The sequence below is a fragment of the Oncorhynchus tshawytscha genome, linkage group LG08 (genome assembly GCF_018296145.1).
Source record: "Oncorhynchus tshawytscha isolate Ot180627B linkage group LG08, Otsh_v2.0, whole genome shotgun sequence".
Lineage (NCBI taxonomy): Eukaryota > Metazoa > Chordata > Actinopteri > Salmoniformes > Salmonidae > Oncorhynchus > Oncorhynchus tshawytscha.
The window spans coordinates 81,114,377-81,134,387 of record NC_056436.1 but is presented as its reverse complement, the minus strand read 5'-3'; the positions used below and the strand labels follow the sequence as shown (position 1 = coordinate 81,134,387).

At 42.5% G+C, this 20,011-nt stretch overlaps 1 protein-coding gene across 2 annotated transcripts; it reads left to right on the top strand.

Moving 5' to 3' along the window:
• Positions 1-29: 29 nt before the first annotated feature.
• LOC112241464 (NEDD4 family-interacting protein 1-like) lies at positions 30-15,655 on the top strand. Of its 2 annotated transcripts, XM_024409575.2 has the most exons (8): positions 30-207; positions 7,955-8,057; positions 8,292-8,431; positions 8,564-8,633; positions 8,985-9,109; positions 11,744-11,810; positions 11,908-12,016; positions 14,336-15,655. In XM_024409575.2, exons 1-7 carry the CDS (start codon positions 172-174, stop codon positions 12,012-12,014), a joined length of 648 nt encoding a protein of 215 aa, XP_024265343.1. In that variant the 5' UTR covers positions 30-171; the 3' UTR covers positions 12,015-12,016; positions 14,336-15,655. The 2 variants fall into 2 exon arrangements, with proteins under 2 accessions (XP_024265343.1, XP_024265348.1); XM_024409580.2 differs by lacking the exon at positions 14,336-15,655 and having other exon boundaries at positions 11,908-12,021.
• The last annotated feature ends 4,356 nt before the right edge of the window (positions 15,656-20,011 follow it).

The following is a 20,011-nucleotide window of genomic DNA, read 5'->3' as shown; positions in this document are numbered from 1 at the left end:
CCGCTGGGTCACGTGACAGGGCAAGGGGCGGAGCAACACACCCGATTTGTGAGGAAGAGGAGATGGCGGAGCTGTGCTAGTTTCGAGGGTTAGCGTACAGTATCAATAGTATATACAGCTCACAGTTTGTCAAACAAGTCATTATTTTCAAACACTCAACTTCCATCCAGGATGGCCGAGCAAATCAGCAACGTTAGATATCAGGAGGTACGTTTATTTTACATTTTTATGACAACCCAATAAAATGAGCTAACGGCTAGCTAGCCAGGAGTGGAAAACGAAACGGTGACTGTTATGACTTCGGCCATGTTTACCAAACGTTATATCTCATTATGTCATGAAAATGTAGCTTGATGGTTTGGGTAACAAGTTAATTTACTACCTCGTTTATGGTGGCTAACTAGCTACAGTTAAAAAGGACGGGGCCACAGGCCCATTTGTTACATGTCCCACCCTCATAGGCCATTGCAAATCTAATCCGTGGAATATGTTGTTGCAGTGAATATAATCTAAATACGGGTAGGTATTTAGCTAACTAGTTAGCTAGCTAGTTAGCTACCACAAATCATAGTGACATTGAAATGTATCAAGATTGCACAAGAACCCACTACAATCGCTAGCTAGTAGGTAGGCCTACATTAATTAATAAATTGTAGACAGCCAATCTGAGATTTAATACCAGAGAGGTATACCACAAGGCAGGATAAAGTAGCCAGTTTACTCGCCTAAATATAATGAAATAACTTCTTTTTTTTCTAGACAAATTTGAAATGGTCAAGGTCAAATTGATTGAACACACCCGAAAACACATCCAGTGTCTTCAGTATTTATTCCTCCTTTTCCACGATGTAACAAAGAAATCGTTTTTTATCCCACTTTTAACAGTCAGTAATCTACACAAAATACTCTGTCAAAGTGGAAGAATAATAAAACACATATTGATTAGATAAATATGAAACCTCCTGAATCAATCAATACATGTTAGAATGACCTTTGGCAGTGATTACAGGTGTTACTCATTCTGGGTAAATATATGAGTTTTGCACACCTGGATTGTACAGTATTTGAACACTAGTATTAAAAAAAATATTTAAGCTCTAACAAATTGGTCATAGATATTTTCTTGGTGGCCATTTTCAAGTCTTGCCATAGATTTTCAACACGATTTAAGTCAACTGTAACTAGGCCACTCGGGAACATTTAATGTCATCATGGTAAGCAACTCCGGTGTATATTCGGCCTTGTGTTTTATGTTATTGTCTTGCTGAAAGGTGAATTTGTCTCCCGGTGTCTGTCGGAAAGCAGATTGAACCAGATTTTCCTGGAGGATTTTGTCTGTCCTTAATGCTAAAAATAAACAGAATAGAACTAACGCCCTAGTCCTTGCCGATGACAAGGCTACCCATAACATGTTGCAGCCTCCACCATTCTTGAAAATATGAAAAGTGGTACTCAGTAATGTGTTGGATTTTCCCCAAACATAACGCTTTTTATTCAGGACATAAAGTTCATTACTTTGCAATAAGGCACGATGGCAAACAGGATGCATGTTTTGGAATAAAAAAAAATCTGTACAGGCTTCCTTATTTTGCTCTCATTTAAGTTAGTATTGTTGAGTAACAACAATGTTGACCAAAACACAGTTTTCTCCTATCACAGCAATTCAACTCTGTAACCATGAGCCTTCCTCTCCGGTAACTGAGTTAGGAAGGACGCCTGTATCTTTGTAGTGACTGGGTGTATTGACAACACCATCCAAAGTGTAATTAATATATTCACCATGATCAAAGGGATATTCAAAATCTCTTTTTTTTTTAAATGATTGTTTACCCATCTACCAATAGGTGCCCTTTGTGAGGCATTGGAAAATCTCCCTGGTCTTTGTGGTTGAATCTGTGTTTGAAATTCAATGCTCGACTGTGGGACCTTACAGATAATTGTATATGTGGGGTACAGAGATAGAGGTAGTTATTCACAAATCATGTTAAACACCATTATTGAACACAGTGAGGACATGCAACTTATTATCTGACTTGTTAAACCAATGTTTACTCCTAAACTTATTTAGGCTTGCTATAAGAAAGGGTTTGAATACTTATTGACTGAAGGCATTAAAGCTTTTCATTTTGAATTAATTTGGAAGAACAGAATTCCACTTTGACATCAAGGGGTATTGTGTGCAGGCCAATGACACACCAATCTCAATTTAATCCATTTTAAATTCAGTCTGTAACACAACAAATGTGGGAAAAGTCAATGTCTGTGAATACTTTCTGAAAGCACTCTTATCTATATTTAACTTTCCTAATGAACCAGATAAATCTGTAGTTATTTCTGGTTGTTTCTCAAAGTTAGCTGGCTAACTCATTGATCTTGCTTCGTAGGATACCCCGAGGGGTATCAAAGGTTCCTGTCATGTCACTGATGGGGTGTTGCCAGTCAATTTGTCTCACTAGGAAATAGATGAATGATTCCATCAAATCAAATTTGATTGGTCACATGCAGATGTTATTGCGGGTGTAGTGAAATGCTTGTGCTTCTAGCTCCGACAGTGCAGTAATATCTAACAATTTCACAACATATACCCAATACACACACTAGAGGTTGACCGATTAATCGGAATGGCCGATTAATTAGGGCCGATTTCAAGTTTTCAATAACAATCGGATCAGTATTTTTGGACACCGATTCGGCCGATTTAAAAAAAAAATTTTTTTTTAAATGTATTTAACCAGGCAAGTCAGTTAAGAACACATTCTTATTTTCAATGGCGGCCTAGGGACGGTGGGTTAACTGCCTTGTTCAGGGGCAGAACGACAGATTTATACCTTGTCAGCTCGGGGATTCAATCTTGCAACCTTACAGTTAACTAGTCCAACGCTCTAATCACGTTGCACTCCACGAGGAGCCTGCCTGTTACGCGAATGGAGTAAGCCAAGGTAAGTTGCTAGCTAGCATTAAACTTATCTTCTAAAAAACAATCAATCATAATCAATAGTTAACTACACATGGTTGATGATATTACTAGTTTATCTAGCGTGTCCTGCGTTGCATATAATCAATGCGGTGCGCATTCGTGAAAAAGGACTGTTGCTCCAATGTGTACCTAACCATAAACACCAATGCCTTTCTTAAAATCAATACACAGAAGTATATATTTTTAAACCTACATATTTACCTAAAAGAAATCCAGGTTAGCAGGCAATATTAACCAGGTGAAATTGTGTCACTTCTCTTGCGTTCATTGCACGCAGATTCAGGGTATATGCAACAGTTTGGGCTGCCTAATTTACCAGAATTTTACGTAATTATGACATAACATTGAAGGTTGTGCAATGTAACAGGAATATTTAGACTTATGGATGCCAAAATTTCGGAACGGTTCCGTATTTCACTGAAAGAATAAACATCTTGTTTTCGAGATGATAGTTTCCGGATTCGACCATATTAATGACCTAAGGCTCGTATTTCTGTGTGTTATTATGTTATAATTAAGTCTATGATTTGACAGAGCAGTCTGACTGAGCGATGGTAGGCACCAGCAGGCTCGTAAGTATTCATTCAAACAGCATTTTAGTGCGTTTTGCCAGCAGCTCTTCGCAAATGCTCCAAGCATTGCGCTGTTTATGACTTCAAGCCTACCAACTCCCGAGATTAGGCTGGTGTAACCGATGTGAAATGGCTAGCTAGTTAGCGGGGTGCGCACTAATAGCGTTTCAAACGTCACTCGCTCTGAGACTTGGAGTAGTTGTTCCCCTTCCTCTGCATAGGTAACGCTGCTTTGAGGGTGGCTGTTGTCGAAGTTTTCCTGGTTCGAGCCCAGGTAGGAGCGAGGAGAGGGACGGAAGCTATACTGTTACACTGGCAATACTATAGTGCCTATAAGAACATCCAATAGTCAAAGGTTAATGAAATACAAATGGTGTAGAGAGAAATAGTCCTATATTTCCTATAATAACTACAACCTAAAACTTCTTACCTGGGAATATTGAAGACTCATGTTAAAAGGAACCACCAGCTTTCATATGTTCTGAGCAAGTAACTGAAACGTTAGCTTTCTTACATGGCACATATTGCACTTTTACTTCTCCAACACTTTGTTTTTGCATTATTTAAACCAAATTGAACATGTTTCATTATTTATTTGAGGCTAAATAGATGTGTATTGATGTATTATATTAAGTTAAATGAAGTGTTCATTCACTATTGTTGTAATTGTCATTATTACAAATACATTAAAAAAATCGGCATCCGCTTTTTTGTTGGCCCAACAATAATCGGTATCGGCGTTGAAAAATCAGAATCGGCCGATATCTAACACACACATCCAAGGAATGGAATTAAGAATATCTAAATACATGGATGAGCAATGTCAGAGCGGCATTGACTAAGATAGAGTATATGCAGTTGAAGTCGGAAGTTTACATACACCTTAGCCAAATACATTTAAACTCAGTTTTCCACAATTCCTGACATTTAATCCTAGTAAAAATTCCCTGTCTTAGGTCAGTTAGGATCACCACTTTATTTTAAGATTGTAACTTGTCAGAATAATAGTAGAGATAATGATTTATTTAAGCTTTTATTTCTTTCACCACGTTCTCAGTGGGTCAGAAGTTTACATACACTCAATTAGTATTTGGTAGCATTGCCTTAAATTGTTTAACTTGGGTCAAATGTTTTGGGTAGCCTTCCACAAGCTTCCCACAATAAGTTTGGCCCATTCCTCCTGACAGAGCTGGTGTAACGGAGTCAGGTTTGTAGGCCTCCTTGCACGCACATGCTTTTTCAGTTCTGCCAACAAATTTTCTATAGGATTGAGGTCAGGGCCTTGTGATGGCCACTCCAATACCTTGACTTTATTGTCCTTAAGCCATTTTGCCACGACTTTGGAAGTATGTTTGGGGTCATTGTCCATTTGGAAGACCCATTTGCAACCAAGCTTTAACTTCCTGACTGATGCCTTGAGATGTTGCTTCAATCTATCCACATCATTTTCCTTCCACATGATGCCATCTATTTTGTGAAGTTCACCAGCCCCTCCTGCAGCAAAGCACCCCACAACATGATGCTGCCACCCCCGTGCTTCACGGTTGGGATGGTTTTCTTCGGCTTGAAAGCTTCCCCCTTTTTCCTCTAAACATAACGATGGTCATTATGGCCAAACAGTTCTATTTTTGTTTCATCAGACCAGAAGACATTTCTCCAAAAAGTACGATATTTGTCCCCATGTGCAGTTGCAATCCGTAGTCTGGCTTTTTATGACGGTTTTGGAGCAGTGTCTTCTTCCTTACTGAGCAGCCTTTCAGGTTATGTCGATATAGGACTCGTTTTTACTGTGGATATAGATACTTTTGTACCTGTTTCCTCCAGCATCTTCACAAGGTCCTTTGCTGCTGTAATGGGATTGATTTGCACTTTTCGCACCAAAGTACGTTCATCTCTAGGAGACAGAACACGTCTCCTTTCTGAGCGGTATGACGGCTGCATGGTCCCATCGTGTTTATACTTGCGTACTATTGTTTGTACAGATGAACGTGGACCTTCAGGCATTTTGAAATTGCTCCCAAGGATGAACCAGACTTTTTTTCTGTGGTCTTGGTTGATTTCGGAACTAGAAGCACAAGCATTTCGCTACACTCGCATTAACATCTGCTAACCATGTGTATGTGACAAATAAATCAAATTTTGATTTATTTTTATTTTCCCATGATGTCAAGCAAAGAGGCACTGAGTTTGAAGGTAGGCCTTGAAATACATCCACAGGTACACCTCCAATTGACTCAAATTATGTCAATTAGCCTATTGGAAGCTTCTAAAGCTATGACATAATTTTCTGGAATTTTCCAAGCTGTATAAAGGCCCAGTCAACATAGTGTATGTAAACTTCTGACCCACTGGAATTGTGATATAGTTAATTTTAAGTGAAATAATCTGTCTGTAAACAATTGTTGGAAAATTGACTTGTCATTCACAAAGTAGATGTCCTAACCAACTTGCCAAAACTATAGTTTGTTGACAAGAAATTTGTGGAGTGGTTGAAAAACCACCAGCCTAAGTGTATGTAAACTTCTGACTTCAACCGTACATATGAGATGAGTAATGCAAAATATGTAAACATTATTAAAGTAGCTAGTGTTCCATTTCTTAGTGGCCAGTGATTTCAAGTCTCTGTATATAGGCTGCAGCCTCTCTAATGTGCTCGTGATGGCTATTTAACATTCTGTAAGCCTTGAGATAGAAGCTGTTTTTCAGTCTCTCAGTCCCCGCTTTGATGCACCTGTACTGACCTCGCCTTCTGGATGATAGCAGGGTGAACAGGCAGTGGCTTGGGTGGTTATTGTCCTTGATGATCTTTTTGGCCTTCCTGTGACATCGGGTGGTGTAGGTGTCCTGGAGGGCAGATAGTTTGCCCCTGGTGATGCGTTGGGCAGACAGCACCACCCTCTGGAGAGCCTTTCAGTTGAGGGCGGTGCAGTTGCCGTACCAGGCGGTGATACGGTCAGACAGGATGCTCTCAATTGTGAATCAGTAAAAGTTTGACGGTTTTAGGTGCCAAGCAAAGTTTTTTTCAGCATCTTGAGGTTGAAGAGACGCTGTTTCGCCACCTTCACCACACTGTGTGGGTGGACCATTTTAGTTTGTTAGTGATGTGTATGCTGAGGAACTTGAATCTTTCCACCTTCTCAACTGTGGTCCTGTCGGTGTGGATAGGGGGTGCTCCCTCTGCTGTTTCCTGAAGTCAGGGTCATCTCCTTTGTTTTGTTGATATTGAGTGTGAGGTTATTTTCCTGGCACCACACTCCCAGGGCCCTCACCTCCTCCCTGAAGGCTGTCTCGTCATTGTTGGTAATCAGGCCTACTACTGTTGTGGCGTTTGCTAACTTGAGGATTGAGTTGGAGCCGTGCTGTCCACGCAGTCATGGGTGAACAGGGAGTACAGGAGGGGGCCATGCACGCACCCCAGTGTTGAAGATCAGCGAAGTGCAGGTGTTGTTTCCTACCTTCACCACCTAGGGGCGTCCCGTCAGGAAGTCCAGGACCCAGTTGAACAGGGCAGGGTTCAGACCCAGGGCCTCAAGCTCAATGATCAGCTTGGAGGGTATGTGATGTTGAATGCTGAGCTAATGTCAATTAACAGCATTACATAGGTATTCCTCTTGCCAAGATGGGTTACGGCAGTGTGCAGTGTGATGGCATTGTCTGTGGCTCTATTGGGGCGGTATGCAAATTTGAAGTGGGTCTAGGTGGGTAAGTGGGTAAGGTAGAGGTGCTATGATCCTTGACTAGTCTCTCAATGCACTTCATGATGACAGAAGTGAGTGTTACGGGGCGATTGTCATTTAGTTCAGTTACCTTTGCTTTCTTGGGTACATGAACAATGGTGGCCATCTTGAAGCAAGTGGGGACAGCAGACTGGGATATGGAGAGATTCAATATGTCCGCAAACACACCAGCCAGCCGCCCGGGCCGGCAGCCTTGCGAGGGTTAACGCGCTTAAATGTCTTACTCACGTCGGCCACGGAGAAGGAGAGCAAACAGTCCTTGGGGCCGGGTCGGTGGTACTGTGTTATCCCCAAAGCAGGTGAAGGTGTTTAGTTTGTCTGGAAGCAAGACGTCGGTGTCCGCGACGTGGCTGGTTTTCCCTTTGTAGTCCGTGATTGTCTGTAGACCCTGCCACATACGTCTCGTGTCTGAGACGTTGAATTGCGACTCCACTTTGTCTCTGTACTGAAGTTTTGCCTGTTTGATTGCCTTGTGGAGGGAATAACTACACTGTTTGTATTCTGCTATATTTCCAATCAAATTGCCATGGTTACCACATTAATTCATTTTTTTGGTATAAGCACAGAAGCAGCTAGCTAAATTACTCTCAGCATTGGTCAGACATAATAGTTGCACAGCAGCATCATCCCACTGACTGTGTGTGTGTTGCTCTGGCCCATTCCTTCAGCTGTTGAATGAGGAGGAGCCAGCAGCAGCCCAGCCCCCTCAGGAGGAAGCAGCTGTCCTGGATGCCCCTCCCCCCTACAGCAGCATCTCCGCTGCCAACGCAGGTAATTGTCCTCTGTCCATCCATAGCACTACACACAGTAACTGGCAAAATATTGACTAATCTCATTAGTCAGGAATAGGATTTTGTTCTCAGGTTACTCTAGTGCTCAAAAGAATAGGCTACGGTACAAAGCTGTGGTGTTGGGTGAGCTCTCCACCTTCACCTTGCTACTAGCCATCACTAATGTGATGTCACTCATGTTTTAGTTTTCTGCACCTTTCCATTTCCCTTCCAGCGTTCTTTGACTACAAGGAGGATGCAGGCAGGTTCCCCAACCCCCCATCCTACAACGTGGCGACCACACTGCCCTCCTATGATGAAGCAGAGAGGACCAAAGCGGAGACCGGCGTCCCTCTCGTCCCTGGCAGGGTCGTGGTATGTCTGTCCTCCTTTCACAGTGATATTCATTCATTCATTGAGGTATTTTTCATTGAGAGCCTACATCCTCAATAAACATGTTTGGACCATCATCATTTGAAGATGTCTGACAAAAATACATCCTTTCAGGAGGATGAGTTTGACGATGCTGACCAGCTGCGGATAGGGAATGATGGCATCTTCATGCTCACCTTCTTCAGTAAGTCTTCTCTCTGTTTCCTGTACAGTGTAGGGATTGTTATGGGTGGACAATGCCTGTCCTGCATCTCATGGGTCCACTAAACAAATCAACTAAATAAGTCAAGCCAGGGACTTGTCCAAACGGTTCATAAGGAGGAAGTTTGTGATTTTAGAAAAGCTGTTGTATAATCTTCCACAAAGCATCATGGTCTATGTGTGGTGAACAGCACAGAATGTTAACTGATGTGTAACTTCCTCATTAGTGGTCTATGTGTGGTGAACAGCACAGAATGTTAACTGATGTGTAACTTCCTCATTAGTGGTCTATGATTGATTGGTTAATTGATTGATTGTCCTCTCTTCTCTCCAGTGGCATTCCTGTTCAACTGGATCGGTTTCTTCCTGTCCTTCTGTCTGACCACTTCTGCAGCCGGCCGCTACGGCGCCATCTCTGGGTTTGGCCTGTCTCTCATCAAATGGGTTCTCATAGTCAGGGTAAGATCAACACACGCAACCTCACAAGGTAGGGGTGGGTATACAGAAGATGGACCTATTTGGTAAAATACCAAGTCCATATTATGGAAAAAACAGAGCAAAGAGAAACACCAATCCATCATCACTTTAAGACATGAAGGTCAGTCAATCCGTAAAATTTGCGCAGTCACAAAAACCATCAAGCGCTATGATGAAACTGGGTCTCTTTAGGACTGCCACAGGAATGGAAGACCCAGAGTAACCTCTGCTGCAGAGGATAAGTTCATTAGAGTTACCAGCCTCAGAAATTGAGAGTTCAGTTAACAGACATATCTCAACATCAACTGTTCAGAGGAGACTGCGTGAATCAGGCCTTCATGGTTGAATTGCTGCAGAGAAACCACTACTAAAGGACACCAATAATAAAAAGACTTGCTTGGGCCAAGGAACACAAGCAATGGCCCTTATACCGGTGGAAATCTGTCCTTTGGTCTGATGAGTCCAAATTTGAGATTTTTGGTTCCAACCGCCATGTCTTTGTCAGACACCGAGTAGGTGAACGAATGCTCTCTGCACATGTTGTTCCCACCGTGAAGCATGGAGGAGGAGGTGTGATGGTGTCGGAGTGCTTTGCTGGTGACACTGCCAGTGATTCATTTATAATTCAAGGCACACTTAACCAGCATGGCTACCACAGCATTCTGCAGCGATACACCTCCCATCTGGTTTGCTCTTAGTGGGATTATCATTTGTTTTTCAACAGGACAATGACCCAACACACCTCCAGGCTGTGTAAGGGCTATTTTACCAAGAAGGAGACTGATGGAGTGCTGCATCAGATGACCTCTCCTCCACAATCCCCCAATCTCAACCCAATTGAGATGGTTTGGTATGTGTTGGACTGCAGAGTGAAGGAAAAGCAGCCAAGTGCTCAGCATGTGGGAACTCCAAGACTGTTGGAAAAGCATTCCAGGTGAAGCTGGTTGAGAGTACCAAGAGTGTGCAAAGCTGTCAAGGCAAAAGGGTGGATACTTTGAAGAATCTAAATCTAAAAAATATTTCGATTTTTAAAACCATTTTTGTTTATTAAATGATTCCATAGTTTTGATGTCTTCACTATTATTCTACAATGTAGAAAATAGTTAATCAAATATATGAAAAACCCTTGAATGAGCAGGTGTGCCCAAATTTTTGACTGGTATTACATATATATCTTAAAACCACTCCCCTAATTGGAGTAAATTAATGGACAACAACACTTAAGCTTCTACTTCCAGCTTATACATACCATATACAGTGCATTTGGAAAGTATTCAGACCCCTTCCCTTTTTCCACATTTTGTTACGTTAGACTAAAAAATATTAATAATATCAATAAAATATTGTTGAGGCACAGATCTGGAGAAGGGTACCAAAAAATGTCTGCAACATTGGTCCCCTAGAACACAGTGGCCTCCATCATTCTTAAATGGAAGAAGTTTGGTACCACCAAGACTCTTCCTACAGCTGGCCAATCTGAGCAATCAGGGGAGAAGGGCCTTGGTCAGGGAGGTGACCAGGAACCCGATGGTCACTGACAGAGTTTGTCTGTGGAGATCGGAGAACCTTCCAGAAGGACAGTCATCTCTGCAGCACTTCACCAATCAGGCCTTTATGGTAGAGTTGTCAAACTGAAGCCACTCCTCAGTAAAAGGCACATGACAGCCCACTTGGAGTTTACCAAAAGGCACCTAAAGGACTCTGACCATGAGAAACAAAATTGAACTGGCTGGAATGCCAAGTGTCACGTCTGGAGGAACCCTGGCACCATCTCTACGGTGAAGCATGGTGGTGGCAACGTTTTTCGGTGGCAGAGACTGGGAGACTAGTCAGGATCGAGTGGAAGATGAGCGGAGCAAAGTACAGAGATCCTTGATGAAAACCTGCTCCAGAGCGGTCAGGACCTTAGACTGGAGTCTCCAAATACAGGTGTGCCAAGCTTGTAGCGTCATACCCAAGAAGACTCGAAGCTGTAATCGCTGCCAAAGGTGCTTCAACATAGTACTGAATAAAGGGTCTGAATACTTATGCAAATGTGATGTTTCTGATTTTTTTTAAAATTATGAATTTGCAAAAATGTTTAAACTGGTTTTGCTGTGGTATTGCATGTAGATTTATGGGGGGAGGGAACTATTGAATACATTTTAAAATAAGTAATGTACCAAAATGTGGAAAAAGTCAAGGGTTCTGAGTACTTTCGGTTTGTTTTTAGTTCTATCAACCCCTCCCATCTATCTCTGAAGACCAAGTTCTAATTCATTAAAGATCATTTTTCTAATATTATTATTATTAATCGATTGACTATGACTTTTCAGATCAACCAGTAGTGCTATCTGCAGATTTAGCTCCAGGTAAATGTGGCAGTTCTTCAGCCATTCCTGAACCTGCGACCCCCCCCAAAAAAAACAGCTTACATATGGACAAGTACCAAAATAATTGATTTAGTTTCTTCACAGCTACATCGACAGAGCTGGGATGGTTGTATCCCCCATGTATATAATTCTCACTGTGCTGCGGTGCATTCGGGCTTTTGTTCCTGCACTAAATGCTTTGGAATGCTACTGTGTGTACGACTGGTCCTCCTAATGCTATTTTACTGTCTTTTGAACATTTCAGTTTTCCACCTACTTCCCCGGCTACTTTGATGGTCAGTACTGGTTGTGGTGGGTGTTCCTGGCTTTGGGTAAGTGGAGCGTACGTCTGAGCTCTTATTTGAATGATTTAATGTGTATGAAATGTGATCATGGAACGGATGCTGTTGTCTTTTTGTGACTCTCCAGGCTTCATGCTGTTCGTCAGAGGGTTCGTCAACTACTCCCGGGTTCGCAAAATGGCCGACCCTACTTACGCCACACTTCCTCGAACGAGAGTCCTGTTCATCTACTGAAGGTAAAGGGCCCTAATTCACACAGCATTCCTGTGTTACAGCAGAATAAGACCTTATCAAATCATAAGCCTGGTCCTTTTATTAATAAATCAAATAAATAGTACTGGTAATCAACCAAATCATATTGATTCTCTTCACTCGCTAGTTTCCTTCCAATGTAGTCTGCCGACTCGGTACCGGTACCCCCTGTATATAGCCTCCACACTGACTCAGTACCGGTACCCGCTGTATATAGCCTCCACATTGACTCGGTACCGGTACAAACAAAAATATAACTATTGTAAAATAGACTGTCTGTAAAATGTGTATAAGATGTATAAATTGAAGGTAAAAACCTAAGTGTTTATTAGTTTACTCCAATTGGGGGATCGGAGGTAGGGTTTGGGGGGAATAATAATAAAGGTATATTCTTTAAAGTATGTACGGTATGTCTATATAGGTACGTGTATGTATATACTGTGTGTCTATATAGGTGTGTGTATGGATATATATATTTACCCAAAAAATATGTGGGGGATTAGAAATGATGCAGACAATTACATTGATGGAACCAATATTCTTTGGTGGAACCAAATTTCTTTACATTGGTTCCGTCAATGTAATTGTCTATATATATACAGTGCCTTGCGAAAGTATTCGGGCCCCCTTGAACTTTGCGACCTTTTGCCACATTTCAGGCTTCAAAGATATAAAACTGTATTTTTTGTGAAGAATCAACAAGTGGGACACAATCATGAAGTGGAACAACATTTATTGGATATTTCAAACTTTTTTAACAAATCAAAAACTGAAAAATTGGGCATGCAAAATTATTCAGCCCCTTTACTTTCAGTGCAGCAAACTCTCCAGAAGTTCAGTGAGGATCTCTGAATGATCCAATGTTGACCTAAATGACTAATGATGATAAATACAATCCACCTGTGTGTAATCAAGTCTCCGTATAAATGCACCTGCACTGTGATAGTCTCAGAGGTCTGTTAAAAGCGCAGAGAGCATCATGAAGAACAAGGAACACACCAGGCAGGTCCGAGATACTGTTGTGAAGAAGTTTAAAGCCGGATTTGGATACAAAAAGATTTCCCAAGCTTTAAACATCCCAAGGAGCACTGTGCAAGCGATAATATTGAAATGGAAGGAGTATCAGACCACTGCAAATCTACCAAGACCTGGCCGTCCCTCTAAACTTTCAGCTCATACAAGGAGAAGACTGATCAGAGATGCAGCCAAGAGCCCCATGATCACCCTGGATGAACTGCAGAGATCTACAGCTGAGGTGGGAGACTCTGTCCATAGGACAACAATCAGTCGTATATTGCACAAATCTGGCCTTTATGGAAGAGTGGCAAGAAGAAAGCCATTTCTTAAAGATATCCATAAAAAGTGTTGTTTAAAGTTTGCCACAAGCCACCTGGGAGACACACCAAACATGTGGAAGAAGGTGCTCTGGTCAGATGAAACCAAAATTTAACTTTTTGGCAACAATGCAAAACGTTATGTTTGGCGTAAAAGCAACACAGGTCATCACCCTGAACACACCATCCCCACTGTCAAACATGGTGGTGGCAGCATCATGGTTTGGGCCTGCTTTTCTTCAGCAGGGACAGGGAAGATGGTTAAAATTGATGGGAAGATGGATGGAGCCAAATACAGGACCATTCTGGAAGAAAACCTGATGGAGTCTGCAAAAGACCTGAGACTGGGACGGAGATTTGTCTTCTAACAAGACAATGATCCAAAACATAAAGCAAAATCTACAATGAAATGGTTCAAAAATAAACATATCCAGGTGTTAGAATGGCCAAGTCAAAGTCCAGACCTGAATCCAATCGAGAATCTGTGGAAAGAACTGAAAACTGCTGTTCACAAATGCTCTCCATCCAACCTCACTGAGCTCGAGCTGTTTTGCAAGGAGGAATGGGAAACAAATTCAGTCTCTCGATGTGCAAAACTGATAGAGACATACCCCAAGCGACTTACAGCTGTAATCGCAGCAAAAGGTGGCGCTACAAAGTATTAACTTAAGGGGGCTGAATAATTTTGCACGCCCAATTTTTCAGTTTTTGATTTGTTAAAAAAGTTTGAAATATCCAATAAATGTCGTTCCACTTCATGATTGTGTCCCACTTGTTGTTGATTCTTCACAAAAAAATACAGTTTTATATCTTTATGTTTGAAGCCTGAAATGTGGCAAAAGGTCGCAAAGTTCAAGGGGGCCGAATACTTTCGCAAGGCACTGTATATGGTCCATAGTAAACCACCCTTCCCCCTACAGAGATACTGATCTCCTCCGTTAACGTTTCTCCTGTTTACTTTTCACACAGCTGAATAAACACAACGTCACAGGATCTGGATAAAGAATCCTGGATGTTTGAAAAGAAACATACCCGACAAAAAGCAACAAAACTGCAGAAGTCTAAAACCAAACTACTCAAAATACCCGGCACGATGAAGAGAAAAAAAACCTTGATGAAGACGACTCTTGTAACGTTCAGGAATTAAATATGTCAGTTTTATTATTCTATTTGAAAACTTCATAAATGGATTATGGGTAGTCATTTTAACTATGTATTCATTAGTGGCGAATGTTAAGTGCTATTTTACATTTTTTCAGTCTGTAATGTATGGGTAATGCCTTAGATTGTTTGATGGTAGTGTACTAGCATGCATCTGCCCCTCAAGCCAATTGGGATCAGTCTTATTTCAGTAACACTTTATTCAAAGCCCGCCGTTATAATGCACAATAACTTGGTCATAAAAAAACTTTTTACGTTTTGTTATTAGTTCATAGTAATCATGAGATCAACCAGTTGAGGATGGGGAAAAAAATTGTCACACAGGGCATTACAATCTGAACATGTTTTACACATGCTTATAGCAAGTAATAATACACAATACCTTTTGGCTCCATATGAAGCGTTACCCTAATTTCTAGACCATAGAGAGCAGAGTTCTTTGCTAAATTGAGTCAACATTAATTATTCCTATAAGACAGAATCCTACCTTTTTTTTTATATATGCTCGCACACATACCTCAAACGTAAAGTATCGTATGTGCAGATCTGAAGGTTAGAAGTGTTGTACATGTCATGCAGTTGTTTTGTTTTAGTTTAGAGAACGAACACATTCGGTATGGAAACTAACTATGATGCTATCGGAGAATTTGAGCAGCTGCACTTTTACAAAGAGCACTAAAACCCCAAGGAGTTTATTCCAGTGGAACCTGGACATATCATCCACACAAACAACTAAACATGACCAAAGGGTAGTTATTGAGTGAGTATAAAGCGTTCATATGGGTGATAATAATTAGATTTAGGAAGAAGACAAGAAATGATACTTGTTGATCTTTCTCTTTTAGGCAATTGTTGGCATATTGTTAACTAAATTCTCTCAAACCTGCTCTTAACGGACCCCCCCCCCTCGTATGCCAGCCAGTCAGTCTGCTTTAAACCAGCTGTTTAGATTTCTTGCTTAGCCCCTATGTGGAATGGTACAGCTAAGATCCTAACCCAGTACTGGTTCACACACATCTCTATCTGTGTGAACTAGTAGTACAGCTGCATCCTGGGGATTTTATTGTTATGAGATGTTATAAATTGTAAAAAGCTTCATGTCTAATAAATGTGACTTTTTAAAAGCGAGATTTGATCGTCTCTGTTGCAGGTTTATGTGTTGTGAAGCATTGACACCTTGTGGTTGAAAGACGCTATGACTGGACAGCTACAGTTCCCCCAGGGGGACTTATGGTTTTCAATGTACAGTATGTGATTTCATATCCATCAGCTTTCTATAAGATATTTAAATATGCCATTTAGCAGACCCTTGTCTTAAACGAATGACAGTAATGCATGCATTTTACGTACGGCTGGTCCCGGGAATCAAACCAAATATCCTGCTGTTGCAAGCTCTGTGCTGTACCAACTGAGCTACAGAGGACCACAGCGATACTCATATCACATCAGTAGACGTATACATTCTAGATGTCTAGTCACATCAGTAGAGGTATACATTGTAGATGTCTATAGTCACATCAGTAGAGGTATACATTGTAGATGTCTATAGTCACATCAGTAGAGGTATACATTGTAGATGTCTATAGTCACATCAGTAGAGGTATACATTGTAGATGTCTATAGTCATATCACATCAGTAGACGTATACATTCTAGATGTCTAGTCACATCAGTAGAGGTGTACATTCTCTAGATGTCTATAATCACATCACATCAGTAGAGGTACACATTCTAGATGTCTATAGTCACATCAGTAGAGGTATACATTGTAGATGTCTATAGTCACATCAGTAGAGGTATACATTGTAGATGTCTATAGTCACATCAGTAGAGGTATACATTCTAGATGTCTATAGTCACATCAGTAGAGGTATACATTGTAGATGTATACCTCGTAGTGTGGAGTGGAATGCTTCATTTGGTCAAGTTTTAGCATGCTTCTACCAGTCAGCTGTCCACCATATAGCGGCAACAGTTTATAGCATCTATAACAGGTCAGTGGAGACATTGGTAAACTGCTGTTATTGATATACCCTGATGAAGACAGCTTGGCATTACATTTTTGCATCTGAGCTCCTAGAGTGTGCAGCTCTTTTTTTATTTTCAAGTTTCTACTCCGCTAGCCAGCACCTCTAGCCAGCACCGCTAGCCAGCACCGCTAGCCAGCACCAGCACCTAGCCAGCACCGCTAGCCAGCACCTCTAGCCAGCACCGCTAGCCAGCACCTCTAGCCAGCACCGCTAGCCAGCACCTCTAGCCAGCACCTCTAGCCAGCACCGCTAGCCAGCACCTCTAGCCAGCACCGCTAGCCAGCACCTCTAGCCAGCACCTCTAGCCAGCACCTCTAGCCAGCACCGCTAGCCAGCACCGCTAGCCAGCACCTCTAGCCAGCACCTCTAGCCAGCACCTCTAGCCAGCACCTCTAGCCAGCACCCCTAGCCAGCACCTCCAGCCAGCACCGCTAGCCAGCACCGCTAGCCAGCACCTCTAGCCAGCACCTCTAGCCAGCACCGCTAGCCAGCACCGCTAGCCAGCACCTCTAGCCAGCACCTCTAGCCAGCACCTCGTCTTTATAGGTGTGCGTTTCTTTTTCTTCTGAAACTGCTGTTATAACCTGAAACTCAAGCTTCATGCTAGTTGAAATGTCAAATACTCTTTGTTGAGCCTGTCTGCAATTTCCCAATGAGCCCTTTGGAAAGGATGTGTCTAAAATGGAAACCTATTCCCAATATAGTGCACTACATTTAACACACCCCTGGACTTACAACCTTCACTCCCCTGTGCCCTCTAGTCGCCGTGGCAAGAAGATGGCCTTCTGCCCTATGTGGGTTCTGGAGTCTAGTTTGGCTTTCCCTTTCTTCTTCAGTCCCAATGTACCAACTCCACTCCTGGTAGGTGTTGTAGTGGTTCACCTCCATCTTCACCAGGAAATAACACAGATCAGTTACTATCGACTACATGGGAGAGACAGAAACACAGTCATCACAAACATATGCTGATCGTTGATTAGATTACGTGGGGTTGGTCAAAGACTCTAAGTAGTCCAAAACAGATTGGTAAGATAGTATTAAAATGTTTGAGTGATCCAAAATAATTATTTGAATGATGATGATAACAATTGTAAATGTCTCCTGTCACGATCCTAAATGAATGTGTTGACATCAATGTTAAAACAGCCCTGTTTCTGTGACCTTTGTGTCTCGGGGAGATAGTTGGGGAGGGTGAAGGGGTCACCATGAGAACATGGTCATACCAACACCACAAGGACATGGTCATACCGACATCACGAGGACATGGTCATACCAACAACATGGTCATACCGACACCACGAGGACATGGTCATACCGACACCACAAGGACATGGTCATACCGACACCACGAGGACATGGTCATACCGAGAACATGGTCATACCGACACCACAAGGACATGGTCATACCGACACCACAAGAACATGGTCATACCGACACCACGAGGACATGGTCATACCGAGAACATGGTCATACCGACACCACGAGGACATGGTCATACCGACACCACAAGGACATGGTCATACCGACACCACGAGGACATGGTCATACCGAGAACATGGTCATACCGACACCACGAGGACATGGTCATACCGACACCACGAGGACATGGTCATACCAAGAACATGGTCATACTGACACCACGAGGACATGGTCATACCGAGAACATGGTCATACCGACACCACGATGACATGGCCATACCGAGAACATGGTCATACCGACACCACGAGGACATGGTCATACCGACACCACGAGGACATGGTCATACCGACACCACGAGGACATGGTCATACCGAGAACATGGTCATACCGACTCCACGAGGACATGGTCATACCGACACCACGAGGACATGGTCATACCGAGAACATGGTTGTACCGACTCCACGAAGACATGGTCATACCGACACCACGAGGACATGGTCATACCGACACCACGAGGACATGGTCATACCGAGAACATGGTTGTACCGACACCACGAGGACATGGTCATACCGACACCACAAGGACATGGTCATACCGACACCACGAGGACATGGTCATACCGAGAACATGGTCATACCGACACCACGAGGACATGGTCTGGGGCTGGGGGTTAGCTACCTTTTTGTTTGGTTATCATGGCATTATGCAACATTCAAAGAAAAGGCTCATCTATATAGCCTCAGTATGAATGGTAGATGTTTTGCAAATGGGAGCTTTTAACAACAGTAGAATATTTACTAATAACATTGTCTGTAGATATGCAACACTACTTCCTAAGCACATAACCAGCTGTGTTGTTGTAGTGTAAATAGATCCCACAAATTCCTATCATGTAATTCACACCCACATTGCTCTTATTATTGAGCCATAACATAATTATGGGTCATTATTATTGTGGGAGACTGAGGATGTATCTTTAATGAAGTATAACAATATGAGCCTTAATGTCAATTATGTTAAGTTGATTGTGAACATTTGCAATCCATTAAGGCATGCATCAACATAATGTATTACTGTTGAATATTAAACTTCTTGATTGGATGAACAATTTAATAAACAAAATAACCAAATTTGTATTCTTGACATAGTATTCTGTTTTCATTTGAGAACACAAAATCCACTGAAATATTGTACTATTTCTGGTCTTACTGTGAATGTCATTCTCGTCCCTCTTGCCTCCCACCGTCCCATCCGGGTGAGTCTTCAGATGATGTTGGCCATTCATGTAGTATAGGAGGGTCAGTTTTATTATTGTAGAGCAGATTACTTCTGAATGTCAGAGCCCGGTCCAATAACTGGAATCTGGCATAGGAGCTACAGCCTTGGAGCCCGGTCCAATAACTGGAATCTGGCATAGGAGCTACAGCCTTGGAGCCCGGTCCAATAACTGGAATCTGGCATAGGAGCTACAGCCTTGGAGCCCGGTCCAATAACTGGAATCTGGCATAGGAGCTACAGCCTTGGAGCCCGGTCCAATAACTGGAATCTGGCATAGGAGCTACAGCCTTGGAGCCCGGTCCAATAACTGGAATCTGGCATAGGAGCTACAGCCTTGGAGCCCGGTCCAATAACTGGAATCTGGCATAGGAGCTACAGCCTTGGAGCCCGGTCCAATAACTGGAATCTGGCATAGGAGCTACAGCCTTGGAGCCCGGTCCAATAACTGGAATCTGGCATAGGAGCTACAGCCTTGGAGCCCGGTCCAATAACTGGAATCTGGCATAGGAGCTACAGCCTTGGAGCCCGGTCCAATAACTGGAATCTGGCATAGGAGCTACAGCCTTGGAGCCCGGTCCAATAACTGGAATCTGGCATAGGAGCTACAGCCTTGGAGCCCGGTCCAATAACTGGAATCTGGCATAGGAGCTACAGCCTTGGAGCCCGGTCCAATAACTGGAATCTGGCATAGGAGCTACAGCCTTGGAGCCCGGTCCAATAACTGGAATCTGGCATAGGAGCTACAGCCTTGGAG

What these genes read in the sequence shown, in the direction of transcription:
- LOC112241464 (XM_024409575.2), top strand. Translation starts at nt 172, where the DNA reads ATGGCCGAGCAAATCAGCAACGTTAGATATCAGGAG. An exon ending in GCAACGTTAGATATCAGGAG is followed by an intron (nt 208 to 7,954) that starts GTACGTTTATTT and finishes CCATTCCTTCAG; the next exon opens with CTGTTGAATGAGGAGGAGCC. An exon ending in CATCTCCGCTGCCAACGCAG is followed by an intron (nt 8,058 to 8,291) that starts GTAATTGTCCTC and finishes TTTCCCTTCCAG; the next exon opens with CGTTCTTTGACTACAAGGAG.